At 41.0% G+C, this 20,726-nt stretch overlaps 3 protein-coding genes, 1 long non-coding RNA gene and 1 other non-coding gene across 10 annotated transcripts; 4 read left to right on the forward strand and 1 right to left on the reverse strand.

Annotated features, from left to right (window-relative positions):
- The first annotated feature begins 97 nt into the window (after positions 1-97).
- LOC129829882 (dnaJ homolog subfamily C member 5-like) lies at positions 98-7,378 on the forward strand. 3 transcript variants are annotated; one of them, XM_055891875.1, is made up of 6 exons: positions 98-246; positions 1,402-1,454; positions 1,636-1,773; positions 4,325-4,538; positions 4,766-4,937; positions 5,120-7,378. In XM_055891875.1, exons 3-6 carry the CDS (start codon positions 1,658-1,660, stop codon positions 5,224-5,226), a joined length of 609 nt encoding a protein of 202 aa, XP_055747850.1. In that variant the 5' UTR covers positions 98-246; positions 1,402-1,454; positions 1,636-1,657; the 3' UTR covers positions 5,227-7,378. The 3 variants fall into 3 exon arrangements, with proteins under 3 accessions (XP_055747850.1, XP_055747852.1, XP_055747851.1); XM_055891877.1 differs by having other exon boundaries at positions 4,766-4,958; positions 5,120-5,210; XM_055891876.1 differs by lacking the exon at positions 1,402-1,454.
- LOC129829885 (uncharacterized) lies at positions 1,780-3,865 on the forward strand. The gene is made up of 2 exons (XR_008755465.1): positions 1,780-2,931; positions 3,027-3,865. It is a non-coding gene; the product is annotated as an uncharacterized LOC129829885 (long non-coding RNA).
- A 211-nt stretch (positions 7,379-7,589) lies between the features above and the next one.
- Positions 7,590-12,866, forward strand: LOC129829880 (tumor protein D54-like). 4 transcript variants are annotated; one of them, XR_008755464.1, is made up of 10 exons: positions 7,590-8,087; positions 8,560-8,675; positions 8,912-9,060; positions 9,526-9,573; positions 10,259-10,360; positions 10,964-10,990; positions 11,737-11,781; positions 11,904-11,972; positions 12,098-12,146; positions 12,264-12,305. XR_008755464.1 is itself a non-coding variant. In XM_055891872.1 (9 exons), the coding sequence occupies exons 1-9, from the start codon at positions 8,075-8,077 to the stop codon at positions 12,345-12,347; spliced, it is 633 nt and encodes a 210-aa protein (XP_055747847.1). In that variant the 5' UTR covers positions 7,592-8,074; the 3' UTR covers positions 12,348-12,866. The 4 variants fall into 4 exon arrangements, 2 of the variants coding, with proteins under 2 accessions (XP_055747849.1, XP_055747847.1); XR_008755463.1 differs by having other exon boundaries at positions 11,904-12,146; positions 12,264-12,314; XM_055891872.1 differs by lacking the exon at positions 11,904-11,972 and having other exon boundaries at positions 7,592-8,087; positions 12,264-12,866.
- Positions 12,867-12,982: 116 nt separating this feature from the next.
- trnae-cuc (transfer RNA glutamic acid (anticodon CUC)) lies at positions 12,983-13,054 on the reverse strand. Its single transcript has one exon. It is a non-coding gene; the product is annotated as a tRNA-Glu (tRNA).
- A 443-nt stretch (positions 13,055-13,497) lies between these two features.
- On the forward strand, positions 13,498-17,446 carry LOC129829884 (pancreatic progenitor cell differentiation and proliferation factor-like). The gene is made up of 4 exons (XM_055891879.1): positions 13,498-13,709; positions 15,255-15,436; positions 15,667-15,760; positions 15,896-17,446. The coding sequence occupies exons 2-4, from the start codon at positions 15,304-15,306 to the stop codon at positions 16,020-16,022; spliced, it is 354 nt and encodes a 117-aa protein (XP_055747854.1). The 5' UTR covers positions 13,498-13,709; positions 15,255-15,303; the 3' UTR covers positions 16,023-17,446.
- Positions 17,447-20,726: the final 3,280 nt, after the last annotated feature.

Below are 20,726 nucleotides of genomic sequence, written 5' to 3' on the forward strand. Positions count from 1 at the left end.
ATTTATGTTTAGTAAACATTAGTTTATAATGCAGTAATAAGGCTGAGGGGCATCCCAATCAATGATCGTGCGGCGCGCAGGTCGATTGGAAGGTGGTCGGGGGCGGGGCCAATATACTGCTGCAGCTGTCCATGGTTGGGTTTGGTGGTTACGCGCGGTTCTCTGGGATGAAACCATAATCAGACACCGTTATTATATCTCTCTGGATCATTTCCATATACAGCGTATCAAAGCCGACTTCAAGAGGTAAGCATTGATGTGGATTGTTTATTTTTTGAACCTATTCTCCCTTGCCCTTGAAAATTACTGCTGATTTGAACGAGTCCTGTCTTGCATTTAGAGAAGGCCAGCAACAAACCAACATGGATGCTGCGCAGTGCTGCTGCTGATGCAGCTACATAGACTAATCGCTCCAAGCATCGCATTTAGGCTACAGATTCAAAAATAATCCTGAATATATATCATAATATTCTAGTTGTCCTTATAGCAAACGGGCATTCCATGAATGATGATCATGTATTCCATTTATTTGAACAGCGTTATAGTGTACGGATTTTAACAGCCTCAGAGCTTACGGGTTTTGACATTTTGCAAAAGTCGATTTTTGTGACAATTTGTTGTTTGGTCAGTCATTAATGTCATTGGCTAAAAAATGTAATAGTTTGTCTGGAGGTTAAAGAAAGGGTATTTTACGGCTAGTGCGCCATCCCAATAAATCTAGCCTATCTATGGTCAGCTGCTTCCTTGGAAGTCAATAACGATTCCCCTCCACAGGACCACATCATAAAGTCTCATCATTTACACTAATTACTTGAAATGTAGGATCCAATTAAGTACATTATTTGAGTTTACATCTTTTTTTATTCAGGGACAGGCCTATGATGGAAAATGCTCAAAATTAAGCATTTCGGCCTTACCATCACTGCAGAAGGTCCTTGACGTTTTATGAATGCTGTAGGCCCTTGGGGTTCTCTGAATGCTGTATGCCCTTGTGCAGTCTGACGTTGTAGCATCTTGATGTTTGTGATTTGTCGTTAACTTCTTACAGATTTCCTATCAACAATCCAAACAATTGACAGTGAGAGAGTTGACAGAGTAGCAACTTTGAAAAGAGACCCCCGAAGGGTACACATTGCAATTAATATCAGTGATTTGTGTGAGACCTCAGTTCTCAATTAGACACTGAGTGACTGAGAATGACAACACTCATATCTCATGTAAGTGAATTTGTTATTGATTTAGTTATAGCTACAGGATCCTGACATTTGTAGGCCTATTCTAAGTAGAAACCCAATAGATATACAGTAAGAATATGTGACTAGGTTGTCTGATCTGTTGTCGAAAGGGAGAGGGCATCTAGGTTCACTGCGAGATGATTTACTTTCCTCTTTCCTCTTACAGGGTAGGAACCCTGCTGAGAGTGCACCATTTTGGAGTGGCGGTAGGGATATAAGGTGTGCAATAGATTCCTGGAGTGTGGGAGTATTTAGTGAATTTGGGGCAGAACCACATATTTGTGAGAATGAAAAATACACTGCTTCAGTCAACACACAGGGTGCTATAGGCTGAATAATAGTGTAATGATGACTCATTGGTAAATAAACATGTGCAATTCTTCCTTTTCTATGTGTTCAGATTGTGAAGGACGTGAGGCATCATGGCAGCACAAGAACAGGCGAGGCAGCGCTCACTTTCCACCTCTGGTGAATCACTCTACATTGTGCTTGGCATTGACAAGCTAGCCACTCCCGACGATATCAAGAAATCCTACAGGTCAGTCAGAGAGGCGCAGCCACTTACTGTAGCAGTTATACTACAGTTTTTTCCAATTGCTAACACACTAAAATGACATGCACAGCACAATTATTTAAACTGACACACAGAGAGCAAAACCTCTTCTCAAGTCTCCAAAAGTCTAAACACATTTTCTGCTTTATACACATTTTGAAATTCAAAATGGCACTTTTTAAATGCAATGCACACAGTTCTCTGCATAAGACACAACAATCTGACATAAAGTCACATGTTTGCCATTTCAAAACACTGCCATTCAAAATGACACTACATGAGCTAATTGGCCAATACATGTGCCACCTGGCCAAACACCCCAATGGTTAATTGTTACCACTTCAATCAGGAAGTAAGCACTATGAAAAGACCACAGGTGAGCACCTTTTGTTTTACAACAACAATGGAAGCCATTGCAGAGAGAGGAAGAGGGGGGGTGAGAATGAGAAGGGGAGGAAGAGTGAGAGGTAGGGGTAGAGCTGGTAGAGGAGTGCATGGCCAAAGAAAACAACAACTTTCAAATGAAATCAGAGCAACCTTAGTTGATCATGTCATCAACCATGGGCTGACAATGCGAGAGGCTGGACAGAGAGTGCAGCCCAACTTGAGACGTTTTACTGTCGCCTGTGTCATCCGGACATTTAGACTGGGTTACAGGTATGTAACAAAAATTTATTTCACACTATGTAGTACACCCCATGTCATAGTGTATCAGTTGGGTGACACCCGTTTACTTCATGAATGGCTGATGTCATACACTAACTGCACAAATTTCCTGTAGAATTTACTCTACTGTGGGGGATATATCTTTAGGCTGCATTGTCCAAGCCCTATATTTTAGTTTTTTGGTTTTTCTAAAGGACTGAGAGACGCAACCATGGTGGAGGAAGGGGCCAAATGTTCACCGGGGTACAGGAAGCTGCCATTGTAAACTTGGTTTTGGAAAATAATGAAATCAGATTACGAGAAATTCAAAGCCACATCATCCAAGACAACACCATATTCAACAACATTCAACGAGTCAGTCTGTCCACATTGGCTCGCATTCTCAAACGAAACCAAATCAGAATGAAACAACTTTATAAGGTGTCGTTTGAGAGAAACTCTCAAAGAAACAAAAGGGTCAGACGAGCATATGTGGATGTAAGTACAATATTGACTGCAGTACACTACACGCAACATTGTTTCCCAGTGTACTGGATAACACCATATTGACTGCTTTTGTTCTTTGTTTTCAGGGAGTACTGGAAATGGATGCTCATGCAATCCCACATGAGTTCATCTTTATAGATGAGGCTGGGTTCAACCTAGCAAAGACCAGAAGAAGGGAGAGACGTCATTGGCCACAGAGCCATTATAGATGTTCCTGGCCAACGTGGTGGGAACATCACAATGTGCGCTGCCATCTCCAATACGCATGGTGTCCTCCACCGTCATGCCAACCTTGGACCATACAACACAGCCCATATTCTCACATTTCTGGACATACTCCACAACATTCTCATACCACCAGAGCGTATGAATGATGCAGACCATCAAAGAACCCGGTACGTTGTAGTATGGGACAACGTGAGCTTTCGTCGTGCAGCCCCAGTCCAAAACTGGTTTGCTGACCACCCACCATTTCTCGTGTAATACCTCCCACCATACTCACCATTTCTGAACCCCATAGAAGAGTTATTTTCGGCATGGCGGTGGAAGGTATACGACCGGCAGCCCTTTGTGCGCATGCCTCTTGTGCAGGCTATGGAAGAGGCATGTGATGAGATTGATGTGGGTGCGATTCAGGGATGGATAAGGCACTCAAGGCGCTTCTTCCCTCGATGTCTGGCAAGGGAAGATATTGCCTGTGATGTGGACGAGGCGTTGTGGCCAGACCCAGCTGTGCGGCAAGATGCTGCCTAATTATTTTTCTTGCCTCTTTTTTTCTATATATTTTTTCTGCAATTTTCTTTTTCAGTTTACAGTTTTTTTGTGAGCATATTTTTGTTTAGTCCAATGTAAATATATCTGCTGTGCATATGTTTTGCACGGACTTGTTTGGTGAAAAATAAAAAAATAAAATGTTTCAACAGCATGTGTGTGTATCTGCAAATATTTCTGTGCATCTGAAGAATTTTCTACAATTTGAACTATTTTAGTATTATGGCAAAGCATACTAAAGATGAGAGTGCTTTTCATTATACCCAACAGTGTGTAGTTGGTTAGACAGAAATCTGGTAATATGAATGAAGTGTGTGCCATTTCGTGCAAACGTTTGATTTTGATAATGCTATATGTAGTTTTGGTTGCAGTGCTTCATTTTGCAGGATATATGAGGTATTTTGCAGTTTGGGTGTGTGGATTTGTGAATTGTGTTAAGTATTTTGATAAAACCAGCCTAGTTTGCAAAATTGTGTTTTAGCAATTGGGAAAAACTGTAATACTCATCAATAAAAATATAGCCACATTCTTTTCTAGAGTTGTGCCACATATAAATATAGTCTTATGTTTTGTTAATTGGTACTATCTGATTCTCACTCTTATGTGTTCTTAGAAAACTTGCATTGAAATTCCACCCTGATAAGAACCCAGATAACCCGGAAGCTTCTGACAAGTTTAAGGAGATCAACAATGCCCATGCCATTCTGAATGACCCCACCAAGCGGAACATCTATGACAAGTACGGCTCCCTGGGACTGTACGTGGCTGAGCAGTTTGGCGAGGAGAACGTGAACACCTACTTTGTCCTGTCCAGCTGGTGGGCTAAGGTGAGACTGCGAGGTGCCATAGGGAGGTGGGGGGGTCGACATGTAGAATTGACTTTGTGTTAAAGATTAAATGGCATATTTTATAACACAAACCCTGTAAAAACAAAACAAAGCCTCTCTAACACTGTTTTCCTTGATTGTTATTGTTTTATCTTCTTGCCACACTCTCTTGATCACTCTTACACCTCTCTCTCACACTCACACACTGCCTTGTTTTCTCTCTGCAGGCCTTGTTTGTGTTCTGTGGCCTGGCCACTGGCTGCTACTTCTGCTGTTGCCTGTGTTGCTGCTGTAACTGCTGCTGTGGGAAGTGTAAACCGCGGCCTCCAGAGGGCCAGGAGCCTGACTTCTATGTGTCCCCTGAGGACCTGGAGGCCCAGATGCAGTCTGATGAGAGAGGTGAGATCGACTGCTTATTGTGTAAGAAACATGTTTCTGCATGAACACAAATCACTTCATCACTGACCATTGACTTGTTTCAATTGCATGGTCATTTACTATGGAGTGCCATCATTACTGACCATGTATATCTTACCTTGTGTGTGTGTGTGTGTGTGTGTGTGTCACTCTCTCTCTGACAGAGGCTGGTGGTGAAGCAATCTTGGTGCAGCCATCAGCGACAGAGACCACCCAGTTGACGTCAGATGGTCACCATTCTACCTATCAGACCGACATGGGCTTCAACTAAACCCCACCCCTGTCCTGGCCTGTGGCCCTGCCTGCTACCCTGCTCCACCTTAAAAGGATGAACGAGAAGGGCAATCTGTTTAAACTTCACTAAGAGAGCCAAGTCCTGGAGAGGAGATGGAGGAGTGAGCGTGGCCCACATACAGAACTCTTTAAGATACACCTCCCCTTTCCACCCGCTCCAGAGTGGTCCACTCCTGCCTCAATGTAGGAAGAAAGAGAAAGAAAACGTTTGCTTCCCTTCCGTTTGTTCTTTCATATTCTTTGGCCTTTGACCTCACAATCCTCCAACCCCACAGTCCCCTATCCATATTTCATGTCATTGTGTAGCATGCAGTTTTGAGATAAATAAATAATTGTCTTCATTTAAAAAAAAAAAAAAATCATACTGTTGCTGCACATGTGAGTGTGATTCATTTGGGGCACAGTTTACTTTATGTTTTTGCTCACTGATAAGAGAGGTTCGGCTCAGGGAGGTTGTGGATAGTGAGGTGTTTCTGTTCATTGTCTTTGCTGCATGACGTCATCACTAAACATTCAAAATAGAGCTACACAATTCTCAGTTTAGAATTGCCATCAGCTGATGCCAGTTATAAACAAATAGCTCCTTTCCTTTAGCCATTTAAACCCATAGATTTGGACTCCTGTTTACCTGTGTTTGTGCCCTTCCCATTGCATTGTGCTGAGATCTGTGCGTGTAGAAGGGTGGAAAGGGAGGGCAGGGCACACAAGCTGCATTTTATGACAGCAATATCATGAAATACTGATGGTGACATTGCTTTCTTAACATTTGGTGGGTCTTGAATTTAATTGGCTTGGTTTGGTCTGTTCTTGTGTGAAGGAAGCATTGCTTTGTCCTGCCCCTAAAATCCGAATTGAATGCTTGTAATCTTGCCCCTGACTTCCCTGCATCGAAGAACTGACTAACACCAGAAGATAAATATCATACATAGGTTTGTTAACATATGTAGTCATGTATATTTTGTTTAGTTTTACTTGCCACTGTGCCACCCGCAGTCCCGTTGGATTGTTGGGATGTGACCCAGACATCTCTGAGCAACACTTCTCTGCACATTTGAGTGGTTGTTCTCAATATCCAGTTATTTTATGTTTTACCTGTGCGTAATTTTCTTGTGGTTCAGAGTGTTACCCCACACTGTCTAAGCCAAGGACCATGACCTGATCCAATTTAGAGGGGGACATATTTTCATTCCAAGCACTGTTAATTTATGTTTAGATGTGATGAAAAAGACTACTGTATGGGTGTAGGGAAAAGTTGGGAGCATTTGAAGAATATTATCATCTTGTTTTTTATAATTCTGTTGAAGGGAATTCAGAAGTGTTGTAATTGTCCAATGCTGTGTTAATTTCTTTTTACCATCATTGAATTTTGAGTGTCGATATTGGTACTTTCTTAGGTCATAAGTAATTTCATCAGTGGGCTAGCACTACCACAGGCAGCTCTTATCCTATAACCAGAATAGATTTATGTTTTTAATATAAATATATACAACTAAATATATGTAAAGTGTAACTAATGCATAACCTGCCATTATCTTAATTTGTTTGTTTCATTAATGCCAATTATGTTTCAATGGTTTACAATGGATGTCTGAGCTCCTCTCATCTGCCCTCTGCTTTTGATGGTATGGTTGTTTGACATGTGTGGTCCTTTTACAGTGTTTGCTGTGCCCTCCTCAGAAACCGCCCCATAGATATACCTACCTGTTATCGCTTATTTATTGAGATGTTGGAAAATGCTAATTGTTAAATGAGCTGAATGCAATGTGAGTTCAAAAAACTACTGAACCAATGATCAGGAAATAGTTCCATAAAAATGTATCGATACAGACGACATAGTATATAGTATAATGATAGTGATATAGTAATTTTGTGAAATTCATTTTATTTAAGTTAACTTATTTTGTCATGTTTCGATGATGAACGGCTATAGTTATAAATGGTATGTTTTTTGTTGTTGATGTGGCCATTAAATTTTGCAACGCATGGTTTAATGGTTAAGGTCTGTTGTACATACACTTAAATATTACGTATAAATCTGGACCTTTATGTTGTAGCATGGTAATGTGTGTGTGAAAGAAAACAAAGTGGGTCATTGATCTGCTGTTGTTAAATAAATGTTCTTGAACATGTACTGTTGTTTTCTTTATCATTTCAATTCTCATGCTTCTACAAGTATGCTGCAAATATAATATTCTCGTAGGCCTACCGGGACCTTCAAATAAGCCTACACTAGAACATGAAAGGCGGCTTGGTGCATTCATTTTGCCAGTAGATGGAGACAGAGCCCGTGCTGTGGAATCCTCTGTTTCGCGCCCTCACTCATTTTACCACCTGATGGATATTTTCCAAAGATCCAGCAGTCTGCACAGGTGCCAAAATTGCGTTTCCCGCATTAGCAGCAACGTTCTTACAACATGAATTGGGAAAGTAGCTTAAACTGTAAAATAGCATCGATGATCAATGTGGCGCATCTTCTGTATACAAATACCTATTATTTGTTTACCTAACCGGAGCGCACTCCCCATTATCACACACTCTCACGTGCGAAAGATTAACTCTCATTCTCATAATTACAGGTTGCTTTTTCCTCTTGAATAAACAACATTACTTTTCCAATAAGACTACATTATAGTGTTTTCTTCGCTTTTCTGTAAATGGCTTAGGCATGTAAACCATTGCGTGAGACTGAATTTGAGCATAGAGAAGCATTTGAGAGATCTAGTAACGACGAGTAGGGATTGGACTCCATTTAGCAAGAGCAACGTTAGCTTGAACACGGAGAATACGTACCGGGTGAAACTGAGTTTTTCATACGTCTGCTGATCATGAATAGGCAAGGTACGTCGGTTGCATTTCATTTACTAAGTCTAGATTGTTAAATTGTTTAATTACCAACTGACATACTACTCAGAATCACGCGGGTAGATACAATACTTTATATTAGACTACCTAGCCTCCACTGCTATGCGTGATTGGCCACACGCAATGTTATTGTTAGATCTACAGGTAGCCATATAATTCCTTACCATGGACAGCGCACTGGGCGAAAATGAGTACAACATACTGGGTCAACACAGTGGCTGCCCTACATGATGTAGCTACACATTTGTTCAGGACATTTTCAGCCTGTCCTTAACTAGACTACATGAATGTATTATTTACTTAATGAAGATGATTTACTTCATGAAGATGAACTGTATGTTTGAATGGCCAGTAGCTACTGTAATTAATGTCAACAACTGATCGAAAATGTATGCCCAAGCATCTATGGTTTGCATCTAAGACAGTAACATCTATACTCCGTTAAAAGGTTGCAGTGGGGGGAATGTTTCACCAAGGAACATTTCCATTGGAATATCAAGAAATGGTCTGACTAACGGTTTATCAGAGGAGGATGAGGATGATTTAAAGATGGAGCTAGCAAAGGTAATATTCCCTCTGTGTCTGTCCAACGTTGCCATTTTGTCCCATTCTTCATGTTGTCAAACATTGTCATACTCATGTATGATGAATGTGTCTCTTAGGATAATACTTTGTAAAGATTTGATTTAGCACCTTACCCAAATTAATGGAAAAAGACAAGTCATAGAAAATTTCCAATACAATTATTATTACCTCTGGTTCCTTGAAGGTAAACTTTTCTGTCATTTTGTTCTGCTCAGACAGAGGATGAGATGCAGACATTGCGGCAGGTGCTCTTGGCCAAAGAGAAATATGCGGTGGACATCAAGAGGCAGCTGGGTATGGGCCCCTTCAGTGAGATTAAACAGAACATGTCCAAAGGCTGGCATGAAGTCCAAACCTCCAACATGTAAGTACTTCCTGTGAGATGCCATCATGATGTCACGCTGTTTCAACCACCTATACACCATCACCACCACCAGAAAATTTTCTTAAAGTAACCTGAGGTATTAGAAAGAGCTTGACAATAGTACATCAGATATAGCATCAGAATAGTATCAGAATTGAAGGCATTCCAAAACTGTGAATAGATTTCAAACTAATGAAGAGCCTTTGCAAATGAACCAGGGAGGTTTTGACTCTGACCTAATGTGAGTAAAAGTTGGGCAAAGGTCAAACAACAACCATGCCTGCCAAAGCAGCTATTGTAGCTATTATTATTTCTGGCAGAATGTTGTGGAAAAGCATGCAACGTCAGCACCCTGTTTTAGCCTGATGTGATAGTTGCTGGGTACTCCTGAAAGGCACACTCATGTTTGGCACTTAGTGTTCTCCAAGATGGAGCCGTGATGATAATCTACCTCTATTTTTACAGATATCTGACCGCCTCAGCTACTCTGGAGGACATCAGCCAATCTAACGCGTGAGTGGTTACTATGTTTACATCCTTCATATGCATTATATACTATATGTTGATTTAACCAAGATGGGGTTTTCCGAAAGTGTTGTTGTTCTCACATGTCAACTAACAAGTAATATGTGGGGACAGCTGATGGGATTTTAAGGTCAACTAGGATCAGATGCCTGTTAATAGCCTGTCTAATAGCCTGTCTTAACACTGGCAGTAGCATTAACACAACAGTCTGGCCTGGCCAGGGAGGAAGCACTTCATTTGGTGAAAACAGAGGGGGTGGGGCTATATGCACTAGGACGGGGGTGAAGATGATGTACGAAAAATGTATGCACTCACTACTGTAAGTCACTCCGGATAAGAGCGTCTGCTAAATAACTAAAATGTAAATGTCCATCCATGTTCACTCCCTTTGTCCTGCTGCTGCTGTTTGCTACATGGAGCTCGTCACTGTGACTTTGTCTCAGAGATTTCCCTTTTTGTTGTTCCAATTCTAAATCTACTTTAAGGAATGGGAGGAGACACAAAAGTGGAATGTGAGGATGTGGTCGAAATACAAATATGAATAGAACACCACTTATTGGGTAATTGAACACAGTACCTCAGTGACATAGATATTGTGAATTGCCCTTTTCAACAATAAAAAAACTCCTGTCACTTCATATAGTCAACACTCTCTCCCTCTCTGTGTCTCTAGGTATAAGATGACCCATGACACTATTTCTCATGCAGGACAGATCAGCACTGCTGCCATGTCCACAATGGGTGTGGCCATCACAAAGAGACTGGGAGAAATGAGGTACCTTTCAGCCTTCCCTTGACTCTTTTATTATCCTCCCATACATCCTCCCATTCTTTCCATCTTCCTTTACCCCCTCTAAAACTCATCCGTCCACCATTGGGGCCACCCTTCATATTCGTAATCTCTTTTCTTAATCCGTTAAATTATCCATCCATCTTTTTAATCCAGCTAAATACTGTATATTCAGCTATTTTCATGCAGTTCATCTTCACAGGACACATTTGTTGAGGACAAAGGTTTCTTCTTTCGGACTTGTTTATGAATGCCAGGGAGTAAACAACAGCCTTAATCCAATCAGATCAGCCTGTCTTAGTTGGCAACAATATCTGTTTATCTACTGTACTGTTCCTACAAAGCCTTTAAATGGAGCCTGTGTAAAGGGTAGCTACCGATGTGATGCATTTTTGCTTTCCATTAATGGCAAGCACACACACACACACACACAGACACACACACACACACACACACACACACACACACACACACACACACATACAGCGCACTGCCAATTTACACCTCCATGTGGCCTCTTGATTACTGTATCTGACCCATCTCTCTATCCCCATCTCTTTCCTGTGACGCTGCACACTTACCGGATAGAGCACTGCCTTTGCCAAGCCCACCTCGGTAAGGATAGTAGGAGTGCCTTGGCCTCCAGCCTACTGCACCAGATTGTCTCACCTCTGAAGCTTTGTGATGATGAAACATCTTGATTTCGATGTGATGTATTCTCAAACTGTTGCATTAGCTTTAGCCTCGGGATCCAGGCTCATCGGCCCTGCAATACTATATTACCTTAGACCTGAGTGAACTACCTAAACTATCTAACTAACTAGTTAACTATAACTAACTAACTACTGAGTGAAGTGTTGCATTCGTTTAGACCTGAGTGAACTGCTGATAGAAGCACGTTAATGTTGCTGACCTTTCACCCTTCACCTAATTAAGCTGCTACTGATATTATCTATTGTTCTTGCTCACATGCTGTACTATTGTAGGCCTGCCCTACTACATGCTGTACCGCTGTAGGCCTTCCCTACTACATGCTGTACTGCTGTAGACCTGCCCTACTACATGCTGTACTGCTGTAGACCTGCCCTACTACATGCTGTAGACCTGTTCTACTACATGCTGTACTGCTGTAAGCCTACCCTACTACACGTTGTACTGCTGTAGGTCTGCCCCACTACATGTTGTACTGCTGTAGACCTGCCCCACTACATGCTGTACTGCTGTAAGCCTACCCTACTACACGTTGTACTGCTGTAGGCCTGCCCTACTACATGCTGTACTGCTGTAGGCCTGCCCTACTACATGCTGCACTGCTCTTACTCATCTCTCTTTGTCTCTATTTCTGCTCTCTGAAACACCAGCCCCTCCTTGGGCCACTCCATCAGTGTGCCTGCTATGAGTATGAGGTAAGACACTGGGCACGCCTGTTTCACTCTCTGACATCCCTGAAATTCTGCCCTACTACTACTTCCTGCAGTACCTCCATAGGCGGTGAATGACATTTGAATGATATTAACCTCGTCCCCAGACTAATTGCGAACAGCGCTTGGGGAGGAAGACTCTGGTGAACGAGATTAGAATTACATTAATGCTGCAAGTAAAAAAAGTTTAATTTAAAGTTAAATTTAGTTTGATTTATCTTTCAGTGAATCGTTTAACCTGAAATGGTACTGTACCTCAAAGTGATTTCCATTGTTTTAGAGATCATTCTTTCTGCCTTAGACATTCCAATACATTCAAGTCCTTTGAAGACATGGTGGGAAGCGTGAAGGTTAGTGTCTGTGTTCTCTCACAATCACAAACAAACACAAAGAACAGAAAATATTGTATTGTCTCGTCTTTGATATTCAATTCCTCATCTCTCTACTGTTTCCTGTCTCTCACATAGAACAAGGTGTCCGGGAGTCGAGGGAATGATGGAAATGTCTCTGGGTTTGGCAGAAGCCCATCTCAGAACAGTGGTTCTTTCTAACATAATCCACCTAATTTCCCCTCTTCCATCTGTAATCTTATTACAGTATACTCCCTTAATCACTTTCACCTGATGTCATTGTCCACACTATCCCATCAGACATTTGTAGGATGTTGATGAATGAATAAATTACCAAATACAGTTTCTATGGATTCCATGTGGGCTATGCAGAGATATTTAACTTTTTTGTTGATGTTGGAGTGGGGTGGGAGAGATTTAAAATGTCATACTGTGAATTGAATGTCATCCAGCTACAATTTTATAGGATGTAGCTTCACTTTTGAGATAGGAGTAATGCATTTTGTATAGCTTTGTCAGTGTTGGTTCCAACCATTCATTAATTTAAAATGGTAAATAGTATTTCCAATATCCAGCTATTTATATTGTCCTGTTGTTTGAAGGAAAATATTACTGTTAGCTTATATCCTGCTACTGCATTCTAAGAACATAACAATCCCAAATGTACAGTGAAGTATTTTTGTACTTTGAGAATTTTTTATTAAAACGTATTATATGTGGTCTGGTCTCATGTGTAATGATTTTGGATAACATAACTTATGGTTAGCATAACGAGATACATAAACATGATTATTGCTGTTTCACATTAACAGTCATTTTTGTCAAAGAAAAATGTGTTCCCTGACCGGGAATCGAACCCGGGCCGCGGCGGTGAGAGCGCCGAATCCTAACCACTAGACCACCAGGGAAGGTTAAAATAATTGATTACAATATAGTTTTTAACCTTGAAAATCCGAAGATATTATACAGTTATTTTAGGAACAATTGTTACACTTGTCTGATTCCAAACAACTTACAAGCACTGAAAATAATAAATTCTGATAATGACATCATGGCATATGTTCTGCTAGAGTTATGATTCATTCCTAAATGCGAAATTCCACGCCATAGCTAGAAAACCAAATTAAAACAATGAATCAGAACATTCACTGGGTTAAAGTTCGCTGACTTATAATCAGTTCTTCGTGTTGTTTATTGTTTCCACAGAATTGACGTGGCAAGGGCATTGCAACCAAATGATTGTGATTTCATTGATTGCAACGCATGTTTGTGCTTGCCTTGCCTAGTGCAAACGCTGTATAAAAGTGCCCTGTCCACGCCCATGAGCAGCTCGCCCAGTAGGCGTCATATTCTGCACTGTATAAAGCTACCTGCCTTTCGCTCTTCAGTAGCCTGCCTATTCCTACAATAACGACACCATAAAGACCTTGAAGGGTCCTTTCAGAGAATATACCCACAAATGGGCAATAATAGTCCTTTAGTGTAATTCACTGATCTTTGCCAACCGACCCTCATCCTCAATCCTTTGTTGTTTTACAGCATCACCAAACGCCAAGTAAAAAGGTAAGATTTATTTGATTGCTTTTAGATTAAGACAAACAATATGGGCCTCTGACTATGCCATCTTCAATGTCAATTGTATAACCTATATTTTCTAATAATGGACAATGTATTTCCAATCCTATATATTAACCTATTAAAGAACGAGCTATGGTACTAAATCATATTGTATTTATTGTCCTGGCACAAATCATTACAAATTCACATTTCACATTGTCTTTAATAATGTAATAGGTATGTAGTATGTGGATTTTGACTGCTGATGTTTTAGTCTCTTTGCATCTACATTTTATCTGGATAGTCTGTTGTTTATTATGCACCTGCCAGTGCCACTGTCATTTATTGTACTGCACGTGAGGTTATATTGTATTGGTCCCCTGCTGGCATTGTCTTTGCTCCCTAGGATCCTTGGGACCTCCCTACTCTAAACCCTAACCCTTACCCTAACCTTAACCATAACCTAACCTTAACAATATACACACATAAAAAAATATCAGAATGAGCAATGTCTAAGTCCGGAATATAAATATATATGTATATACAGTTTGGACAGTACATGAATATAAAAGGTGTGTACAGCAGTAGTTATAAAGGTTGAGCCTTGACTAGAATACAGTAAAACAGTATGAATATAATGTGTAATGCGGATGCATATTCACACACATCTAATGTGCCCCACAGCAGTAAACATTTATTTAAACTTTATTTTTCCACTGTGCGAAGGGAATTGGTTTATCCTTGAGATGTTTTATTTGCAACTGCCTATGTAGCACAGATGAGAATTAGGCTGGCAATCCCCAGCCATCTGGACAAGAGCTTCTGTCCTGTTTGGACCGGTTCGGACATGATAGAACTGACTTAGCATCGAACACGTAATCATGAGGTTGCTTCTCAGTAAACTATTCACTTTTACTTATAGTAATGTAGTTTGGTTGGGGAGTAAAATCACATTTTTGGCATGTTTCATTCCACTGCAGTGTTTGAGATGTCAGTGTGAGTGATTACCACAGTTGAACTGTTGGCAACCTTTCTCTTAGAAAAAGGTTTTTGATTCCTGTATAGTCCTGCTTACCGCTATATTCTGTTTTTCGAGTGGCTTAGTCAGTACCTTAGAGGTCCTGTAGCGGCTAGCCCCAGTGTTGAGCCCTGCCACGCACCTAGCCGGTACACAGCACTCTGTTTCCTGGCTAGGTTCCCAGAAGTTGGGACATTATACCTGCAAACCCCAGCCCCGCACTGTCCAGTTATTTTCAGAACATGGTGTTGAAATCAGACTCTCAACTGTTGACCTCTCTAAGCCAACATTGAGACCTGCCTATAATAGGCTAATGATATGCTTCTGTTAATGGATGATGCTAGTAATCATGAAATAGGTCGTCAATTTGCACAAAGGGTTTTGCACAGCTTTTTGTCTATGTTCAGTATGTTGTGTTATGGCACATTCGGTGAGATCTCATCCCAGTATCACTTGCCTCTACTTGCAAGGTTCCTGTTTCCACACTCGTAATAACCCATTCTTCTCTCTCTCCTTTCCTCCCTCTCCCTAAGGTTTCCCATCTTCCATCTTTGAGCGTTTTTGAAGGAAAGGTTGAAGAAAATGGCAGCAATTCCATCTACCGGCTCTCTCATCGCCACCCATGATTACTACAGAAGGCGCATAGGATCCACCTCTAGCAACAGCTCTTGTGGCAGTTCTGAGTACGCTGGCGAAGTCATTCCACACCCCCCAGGTACAGATGATCAGATAACTGCAACGGTGCCTCTGAAATGGCACCCTATTCTCTATATAGTGCACTACCAAGGGCCATTGGTCAAATGTAGTGCACTATGTAAGGAAAGGGTGCCATTTCAGACAACTCTCCCTCTAACAAATGCCTTTAATTAGGAACATATCCTATATCTCTCTGTGCAACTTGATCTGACCAGGTTCCTAATCTTCCTTTTGTATTATTTTTCTTAGGTCTGCAGAGACAGGACTCTGGTCACTGGTGGTCTTCTTTCTTCTTTGCAAACAAACAGAACCAGCCTGGCAGCATGGTTGGATCTGAACAGAAGTGAGTTCACTAACCTAAGAGTCACATAAATTAATCAAATCCATGCATGGTTTAAATGTTGTGCTTGATTTCTCCTTTCTTTGTAAAATTGTAGCCATGTACCTCTGTCTAAACAATATTTCCCTCTTGTTGCAGGAGTGGAACATACACGGTGAACAACGGTCGGGTGACTTGTATTGCCAGGGAGATGGTGTTGAAGAGGCAGCTCAGTGAAAGCACCGACTCTGGGAAGATGGAACATGGGAGCCCACCACCCTCCTAATTCCTTCTCCTCAACACCCAACATCCCACTCCTCACCACCCCATGGAGATGGATGCAGCGGAGACTACTTTTTTTACCTTTTAGTGATGGAGGCTGCTTTTCCTCCCTCTTTGTTTATAAGTAATATATTCTATCTTTTTATAATTAAAGACTAAAAAAGACCAAAAAAAATCCCCCCCCCCCCCCAGTGTCTGTCTGATATCATGCTTTTTGCTGTTAAATAAATCAAAGTATTTCATACTTTTTTCTTGAATTGTATTAAATAAGTCCCTAAATGTTTTATTTTCTATATTTTTTGTTAATATTTTGGTTTATATAAACTTTACACACAGAAAAGATGAGGGCAGAAATTGCTCTCTAGTTATTTCACCTGATTAGCCTAGTTAGTGAGAAAGTGTAGTTTATAATAACTGACTTTCTATAACAAGCGTGAATATTCCTATAACTCATAGCCACTATATTGAACATGTGAAGTGTCCATGGCTCTGATGAAAGGGGATAGACAGACTTTAGAAGGAGCAGTTCTGGCATCCACAATATGCAACCCGATAACAATCCTGAGAACTCCATTGTCAGGTTTGTTCATGTCATTACTGATGTGTAGAATCTGTATTACAACATGCTGCTAGCCAGTGTTGATGTACTTGCTGAATGGAATTAACACGGTTAGGCTGCAATGTGATTAGCAACAGCTAATTGATAAAGACGATGGCTTATATAATACATTACACCTGTTCTGTTCTGAAATATAGATCAACCACCTGTGGAACATTCTGCGTTATTGCAGTCATTAACATTGTTTCGCACAACCTCTTGGGGATAAAAGTGAATGTCAACTATATTTTTGATACAGTCTTTCTATGATCTCAACATATTGGCATGGTGGAGTCAACACCTAGTTATATCAACAAGGATCCGATAAAATACACTTTCAGGATTGTTCATTAAAGCATGGAGTTAATGGGAAGAGTTTACTAGTTTTACACTGACTGAAGTCATCAACAATGTTTACTCCAGTTACTGTAGTTAACCATTTAATTGAACCTACTGTATAGTTATACAAGTTATTCTCATTGAGATAAAATCTATTTAGCAAAAGAGACCTGTAGACATGGCTCTTACATACAGTGTCACGCCCTGACCTCTTTTTATGTCTCTATTTGGTTCGGTCAGGGTGTGATTTGGGGTGGGCATTCTATGTTTTTGTTTTCTATGATTTTGTATTTCTATGTTTTGGCCGGGTATGGTTCTCAATCAGGGACAGCTGTCTATCGTTGTCTCTGATTGGGAACCATACTTAGGCAGCCCTTTTCCCTCCTTTCTTTGTGGGAAGTTAACGTTGTTTGTGGCACTTAGCCTTAAGCTTCACGGTTGTTTTGTATTGTTTATTGTTTTTGTCGGCGTCATCCTAATAAAAAGGAATATGTATGCTCACCACGCTGCACCTTGGTCCAGACATACAGGCTACATATAGTTGAAGTCAGAAGTTTACATACACTTTAGCCAAATACATTTAAACTCAGTTTTTTACAGTTCCTGACATTTAATCCTAGTAAAAATTCCATGTCTTAGGTCAGTTAGGATCACCACTTTATTTTAAGAATGTGATATGTCAGAATAATAGTAGAGAGAATGATTTATTTCAGCTTTTATTTCTTTCATCACATTCCCAGTGGGTCAGAAGTTTACATACACTCAATTCGTTTTTGGTAGCATTGCCTTTAAATTGTTTAATTTGGGTCAAACGTTTCGGGTAGGCTTCCACAAGCTTCCCACAATAAGTTGGGTAAATTTTGTCCCATTCCTCCTGACAGAGCTGGTGTAACTGAGTCAGGTTTGTAGGCCTCCTTGCTCGCACACGCTTTTTCAGTTCTGCCCACAACTTCTCTATAGGATTGAGGTCAGGGTTTTGTGATGGCCACTCCAATACCTTGACTTTGTTGTCCTTAAGACATTTTGCCACCTCTTTGGAAGTATGCTTGGGGTCATTGTCCATTTGGAAGACCCATTTGCGACCAAGCTTTAACTTCCTGACTGATGTCTTGAGATGTTGCTTCAATATATCCACATAATTTCCCCCCCTCATGATGCCATCTATTTTGTGAAGTGCACCAGTCCCTCCTGCAGCAAAGCACCCCCACAACATGATTCTACCACCCCCGTGCTTCACGGTTGGGATGGTGTTCTTCGGCTTGCAAGCATCCCCCTTTTTCCTCCAAACATCACAATGGTCATTATGGCCAAACATTTATATTTTTGTTTCATGAGACCAGAGGACATTTCTCCAAAAAGTACGATCTTTGTCCCCATGTGCAGTTGCAAACCGTAGTCTGGCTTTTTTATGGCGGTTATGGAACAGTGGCTTCTTCCTTGCTGAGCGGCCTTTCAGGTTATGTCGATATAGGACTCGTTTTACTGTGGATATAGACACATTTGTACCTGTTTCCTCCATCATCTTCACAAGGTTCTTTGCTGTTGTTCTGGGATTGATTTGCACTTTCGCACCAAAGTACGTTCATCTCTAGGAGACAGAACGCGTCTCCTTCCTGAGCGGTATGACGGCTGCGTGGTCCCATGGTGTTTATACTTGCGTACTATTGTTTGTACAGATGCACGTAGTACCTTCAGGCGATTGGAAATTGCTCCCAAGGATGAACCAGACTTGTGGAGGTCTACAATTTTTTTTCTGAGGTCTTGGCTGATTTCTTTTTTGATTTTCCCATGATGTCAAGCAAAGAGACACTGAGTTTGAAGGTAGGCCTTGAAATACATCCACAGGTACACCAACGATTGACTCAAATTATATCAATTAGCCTATCAGAAGCTTCTAAAGCCATGACATCATTTTCTGGAATTTTTCAAGCTGATTAAAGGCACAGTCAACTTAGTATATGTAAACTTCTGGCCAACTGGAATTGTGATACAGTGAATTATAAGTGAAATAATCTGTCTGTAACCAATTGTTGGAAAAATGACTTGTGTCATGCACAAAGTAGGTGTCCTAACCGACTTACCAAACTATGGTTTGTTAACAAGAAATTTGTGGAGTGGTTGAAAAACGAGTTTTGACAACTCCAACCTAAGTGTATGTAAACTTCGGACTTCAACTGTACGTACATGTTACATGTTGTGACATAGCCTACAGTACATGTTGTGACATAGCCTACAGTACATGTTGTGATGCACAGTGTGATATGTATAGCACCAAATAGTTATTGCGGTCGCTTAAGCGTTTCATTTATGCATGGAAGATATTCTGTGCACATGCACAATACACTTTCACGTTCTTACCATGCTGACAGATCTGTAACTGGAGAGGAATCAACAATCTGTCAACATCGGAGTTGATGGAGCAGGTGCATGTGTCTTGAACCAGACTAACCAAACACCAAATCGGTGTAAAAATATATACAATCTCCAAAAAACAGTAGTTGTTTTGTTTTGCAGACTGACCGTGAAACTAAACAGAAAAAAATAAGGTTTGAGAAGCCACTGTACAACGGGGAGAGCTTTAAGAACAGAATCTTTAACTTATCTTACTCAGCCACTGGAACATAGGAAATGAACATAACAGGACAGAAAAACGGTAGGAGCAATCCTTATTAACAGTTCAAACGGGTTCAAACAAAACAATAACCTGGAACAAAACTAAACATGTGACTGACAAAGATTGTTCAGAGCACCTGACCTATGTCAATGTGTGATTTAAAGATTAAGCACCTAAATACCATTGCCTCAACAAACACCATAACCTTCAACAAATACACTCAACGCCCCCTCCTCCCCCCTGCCCTCCCTGTTGCTATTCCTGACTTAGCATTTCTAATTATATTCCAGTCTCTAAATCTGTCACACCTACAGACATGGGAATCTCGCATCCAGCACACGCATGGTCCGAGCATGCGCTGTGACTGGCACTCCTTATTTTACCTCAGAGGACAGAGGATGTTGTAGGTTACCCTGCTCAAAGTTTAGGGGAGCACAGTATGTGAGAAAGAGAGGGGGGGGTGGTCGAGAGATAGAGAGACACAAATATCACTTTCACTACCGTATGAAAGGGCGAGAGGTAAAGACAAACAGACAGAGAAACAGACATTACGTAAAGTGGGTAAGAGGTGAGTGGGTTCAGATATCATTTTTATATGTGGTCTCAGGTTGGGCCTTGTGTGGCAGCAGGCCCGGTAGTCCCGGATAGACAGTCCCTCATCATGGGCTCAGTGGTATAAGGGGAATCTGGGGCAAACCTATAGCAGCTGCCTGGCCGAGTCTGAGCTGTGACTCACTAGATCTACTGAGCTAGAATGCAGCCTCCAAACTTTCACAGTAGAGTTGGGAGGTGGAGGAATGGAGGGGATGTGGGATGACGGGGTTCTCCACATCACACAGAATATTACAGTAACATGGAGTCTATTAGGCGTGGGACACACCGTTAATATTACTCTGGTTGGGTGTTTTTTGTATTTTGTATTAATTATTTGTGTACTTGTTTGACATTTTACTGCATATTTAGAAGCTAGTAACATAAGCATTTTGCTACACCCGCTATAATATCTGCTAAACTGTGTATGTAACAAATAAATGTTGATATGATTTGTTAGGGTTAGGTTTAAGGTTGAGGGTTAAAGTTGAACTGGGATGTAGACATGAAGCTAGGGTTAGACTTAGACTTGAGGTTAGTGTTAGGGTTGAACTGGGATGTGGAGA

The sequence above is a fragment of the Salvelinus fontinalis genome, chromosome 31, assembly GCF_029448725.1.
Source record: "Salvelinus fontinalis isolate EN_2023a chromosome 31, ASM2944872v1, whole genome shotgun sequence".
Taxonomy (NCBI): Eukaryota; Metazoa; Chordata; class Actinopteri; order Salmoniformes; family Salmonidae; genus Salvelinus; species Salvelinus fontinalis.

What these genes read in the sequence shown, in the direction of transcription:
- LOC129829882 (XM_055891875.1), top strand. Translation starts at nt 1,658, where the DNA reads ATGGCAGCACAAGAACAGGCGAGGCAGCGCTCACTTTCCACCTCTGGT. An exon ending in TGTCCAGCTGGTGGGCTAAG is followed by an intron (nt 4,539 to 4,765) that starts GTGAGACTGCGA and finishes TTCTCTCTGCAG; the next exon opens with GCCTTGTTTGTGTTCTGTGG. An exon ending in GATGCAGTCTGATGAGAGAG is followed by an intron (nt 4,938 to 5,119) that starts GTGAGATCGACT and finishes TCTCTCTGACAG; the next exon opens with AGGCTGGTGGTGAAGCAATC.
- LOC129829880 (XM_055891872.1), top strand. An exon ending in TAAAGATGGAGCTAGCAAAG is followed by an intron (nt 8,676 to 8,911) that starts GTAATATTCCCT and finishes TGTTCTGCTCAG; the next exon opens with ACAGAGGATGAGATGCAGAC. An exon ending in GTGCCTGCTATGAGTATGAG is followed by an intron (nt 11,782 to 12,097) that starts GTAAGACACTGG and finishes TTTCTGCCTTAG; the next exon opens with ACATTCCAATACATTCAAGT.
- LOC129829884 (XM_055891879.1), top strand. Translation starts at nt 15,304, where the DNA reads ATGGCAGCAATTCCATCTACCGGCTCTCTCATCGCCACCCATGATTAC. An exon ending in AGTCATTCCACACCCCCCAG is followed by an intron (nt 15,437 to 15,666) that starts GTACAGATGATC and finishes TATTTTTCTTAG; the next exon opens with GTCTGCAGAGACAGGACTCT. An exon ending in ATGGTTGGATCTGAACAGAA is followed by an intron (nt 15,761 to 15,895) that starts GTGAGTTCACTA and finishes CTCTTGTTGCAG; the next exon opens with GAGTGGAACATACACGGTGA.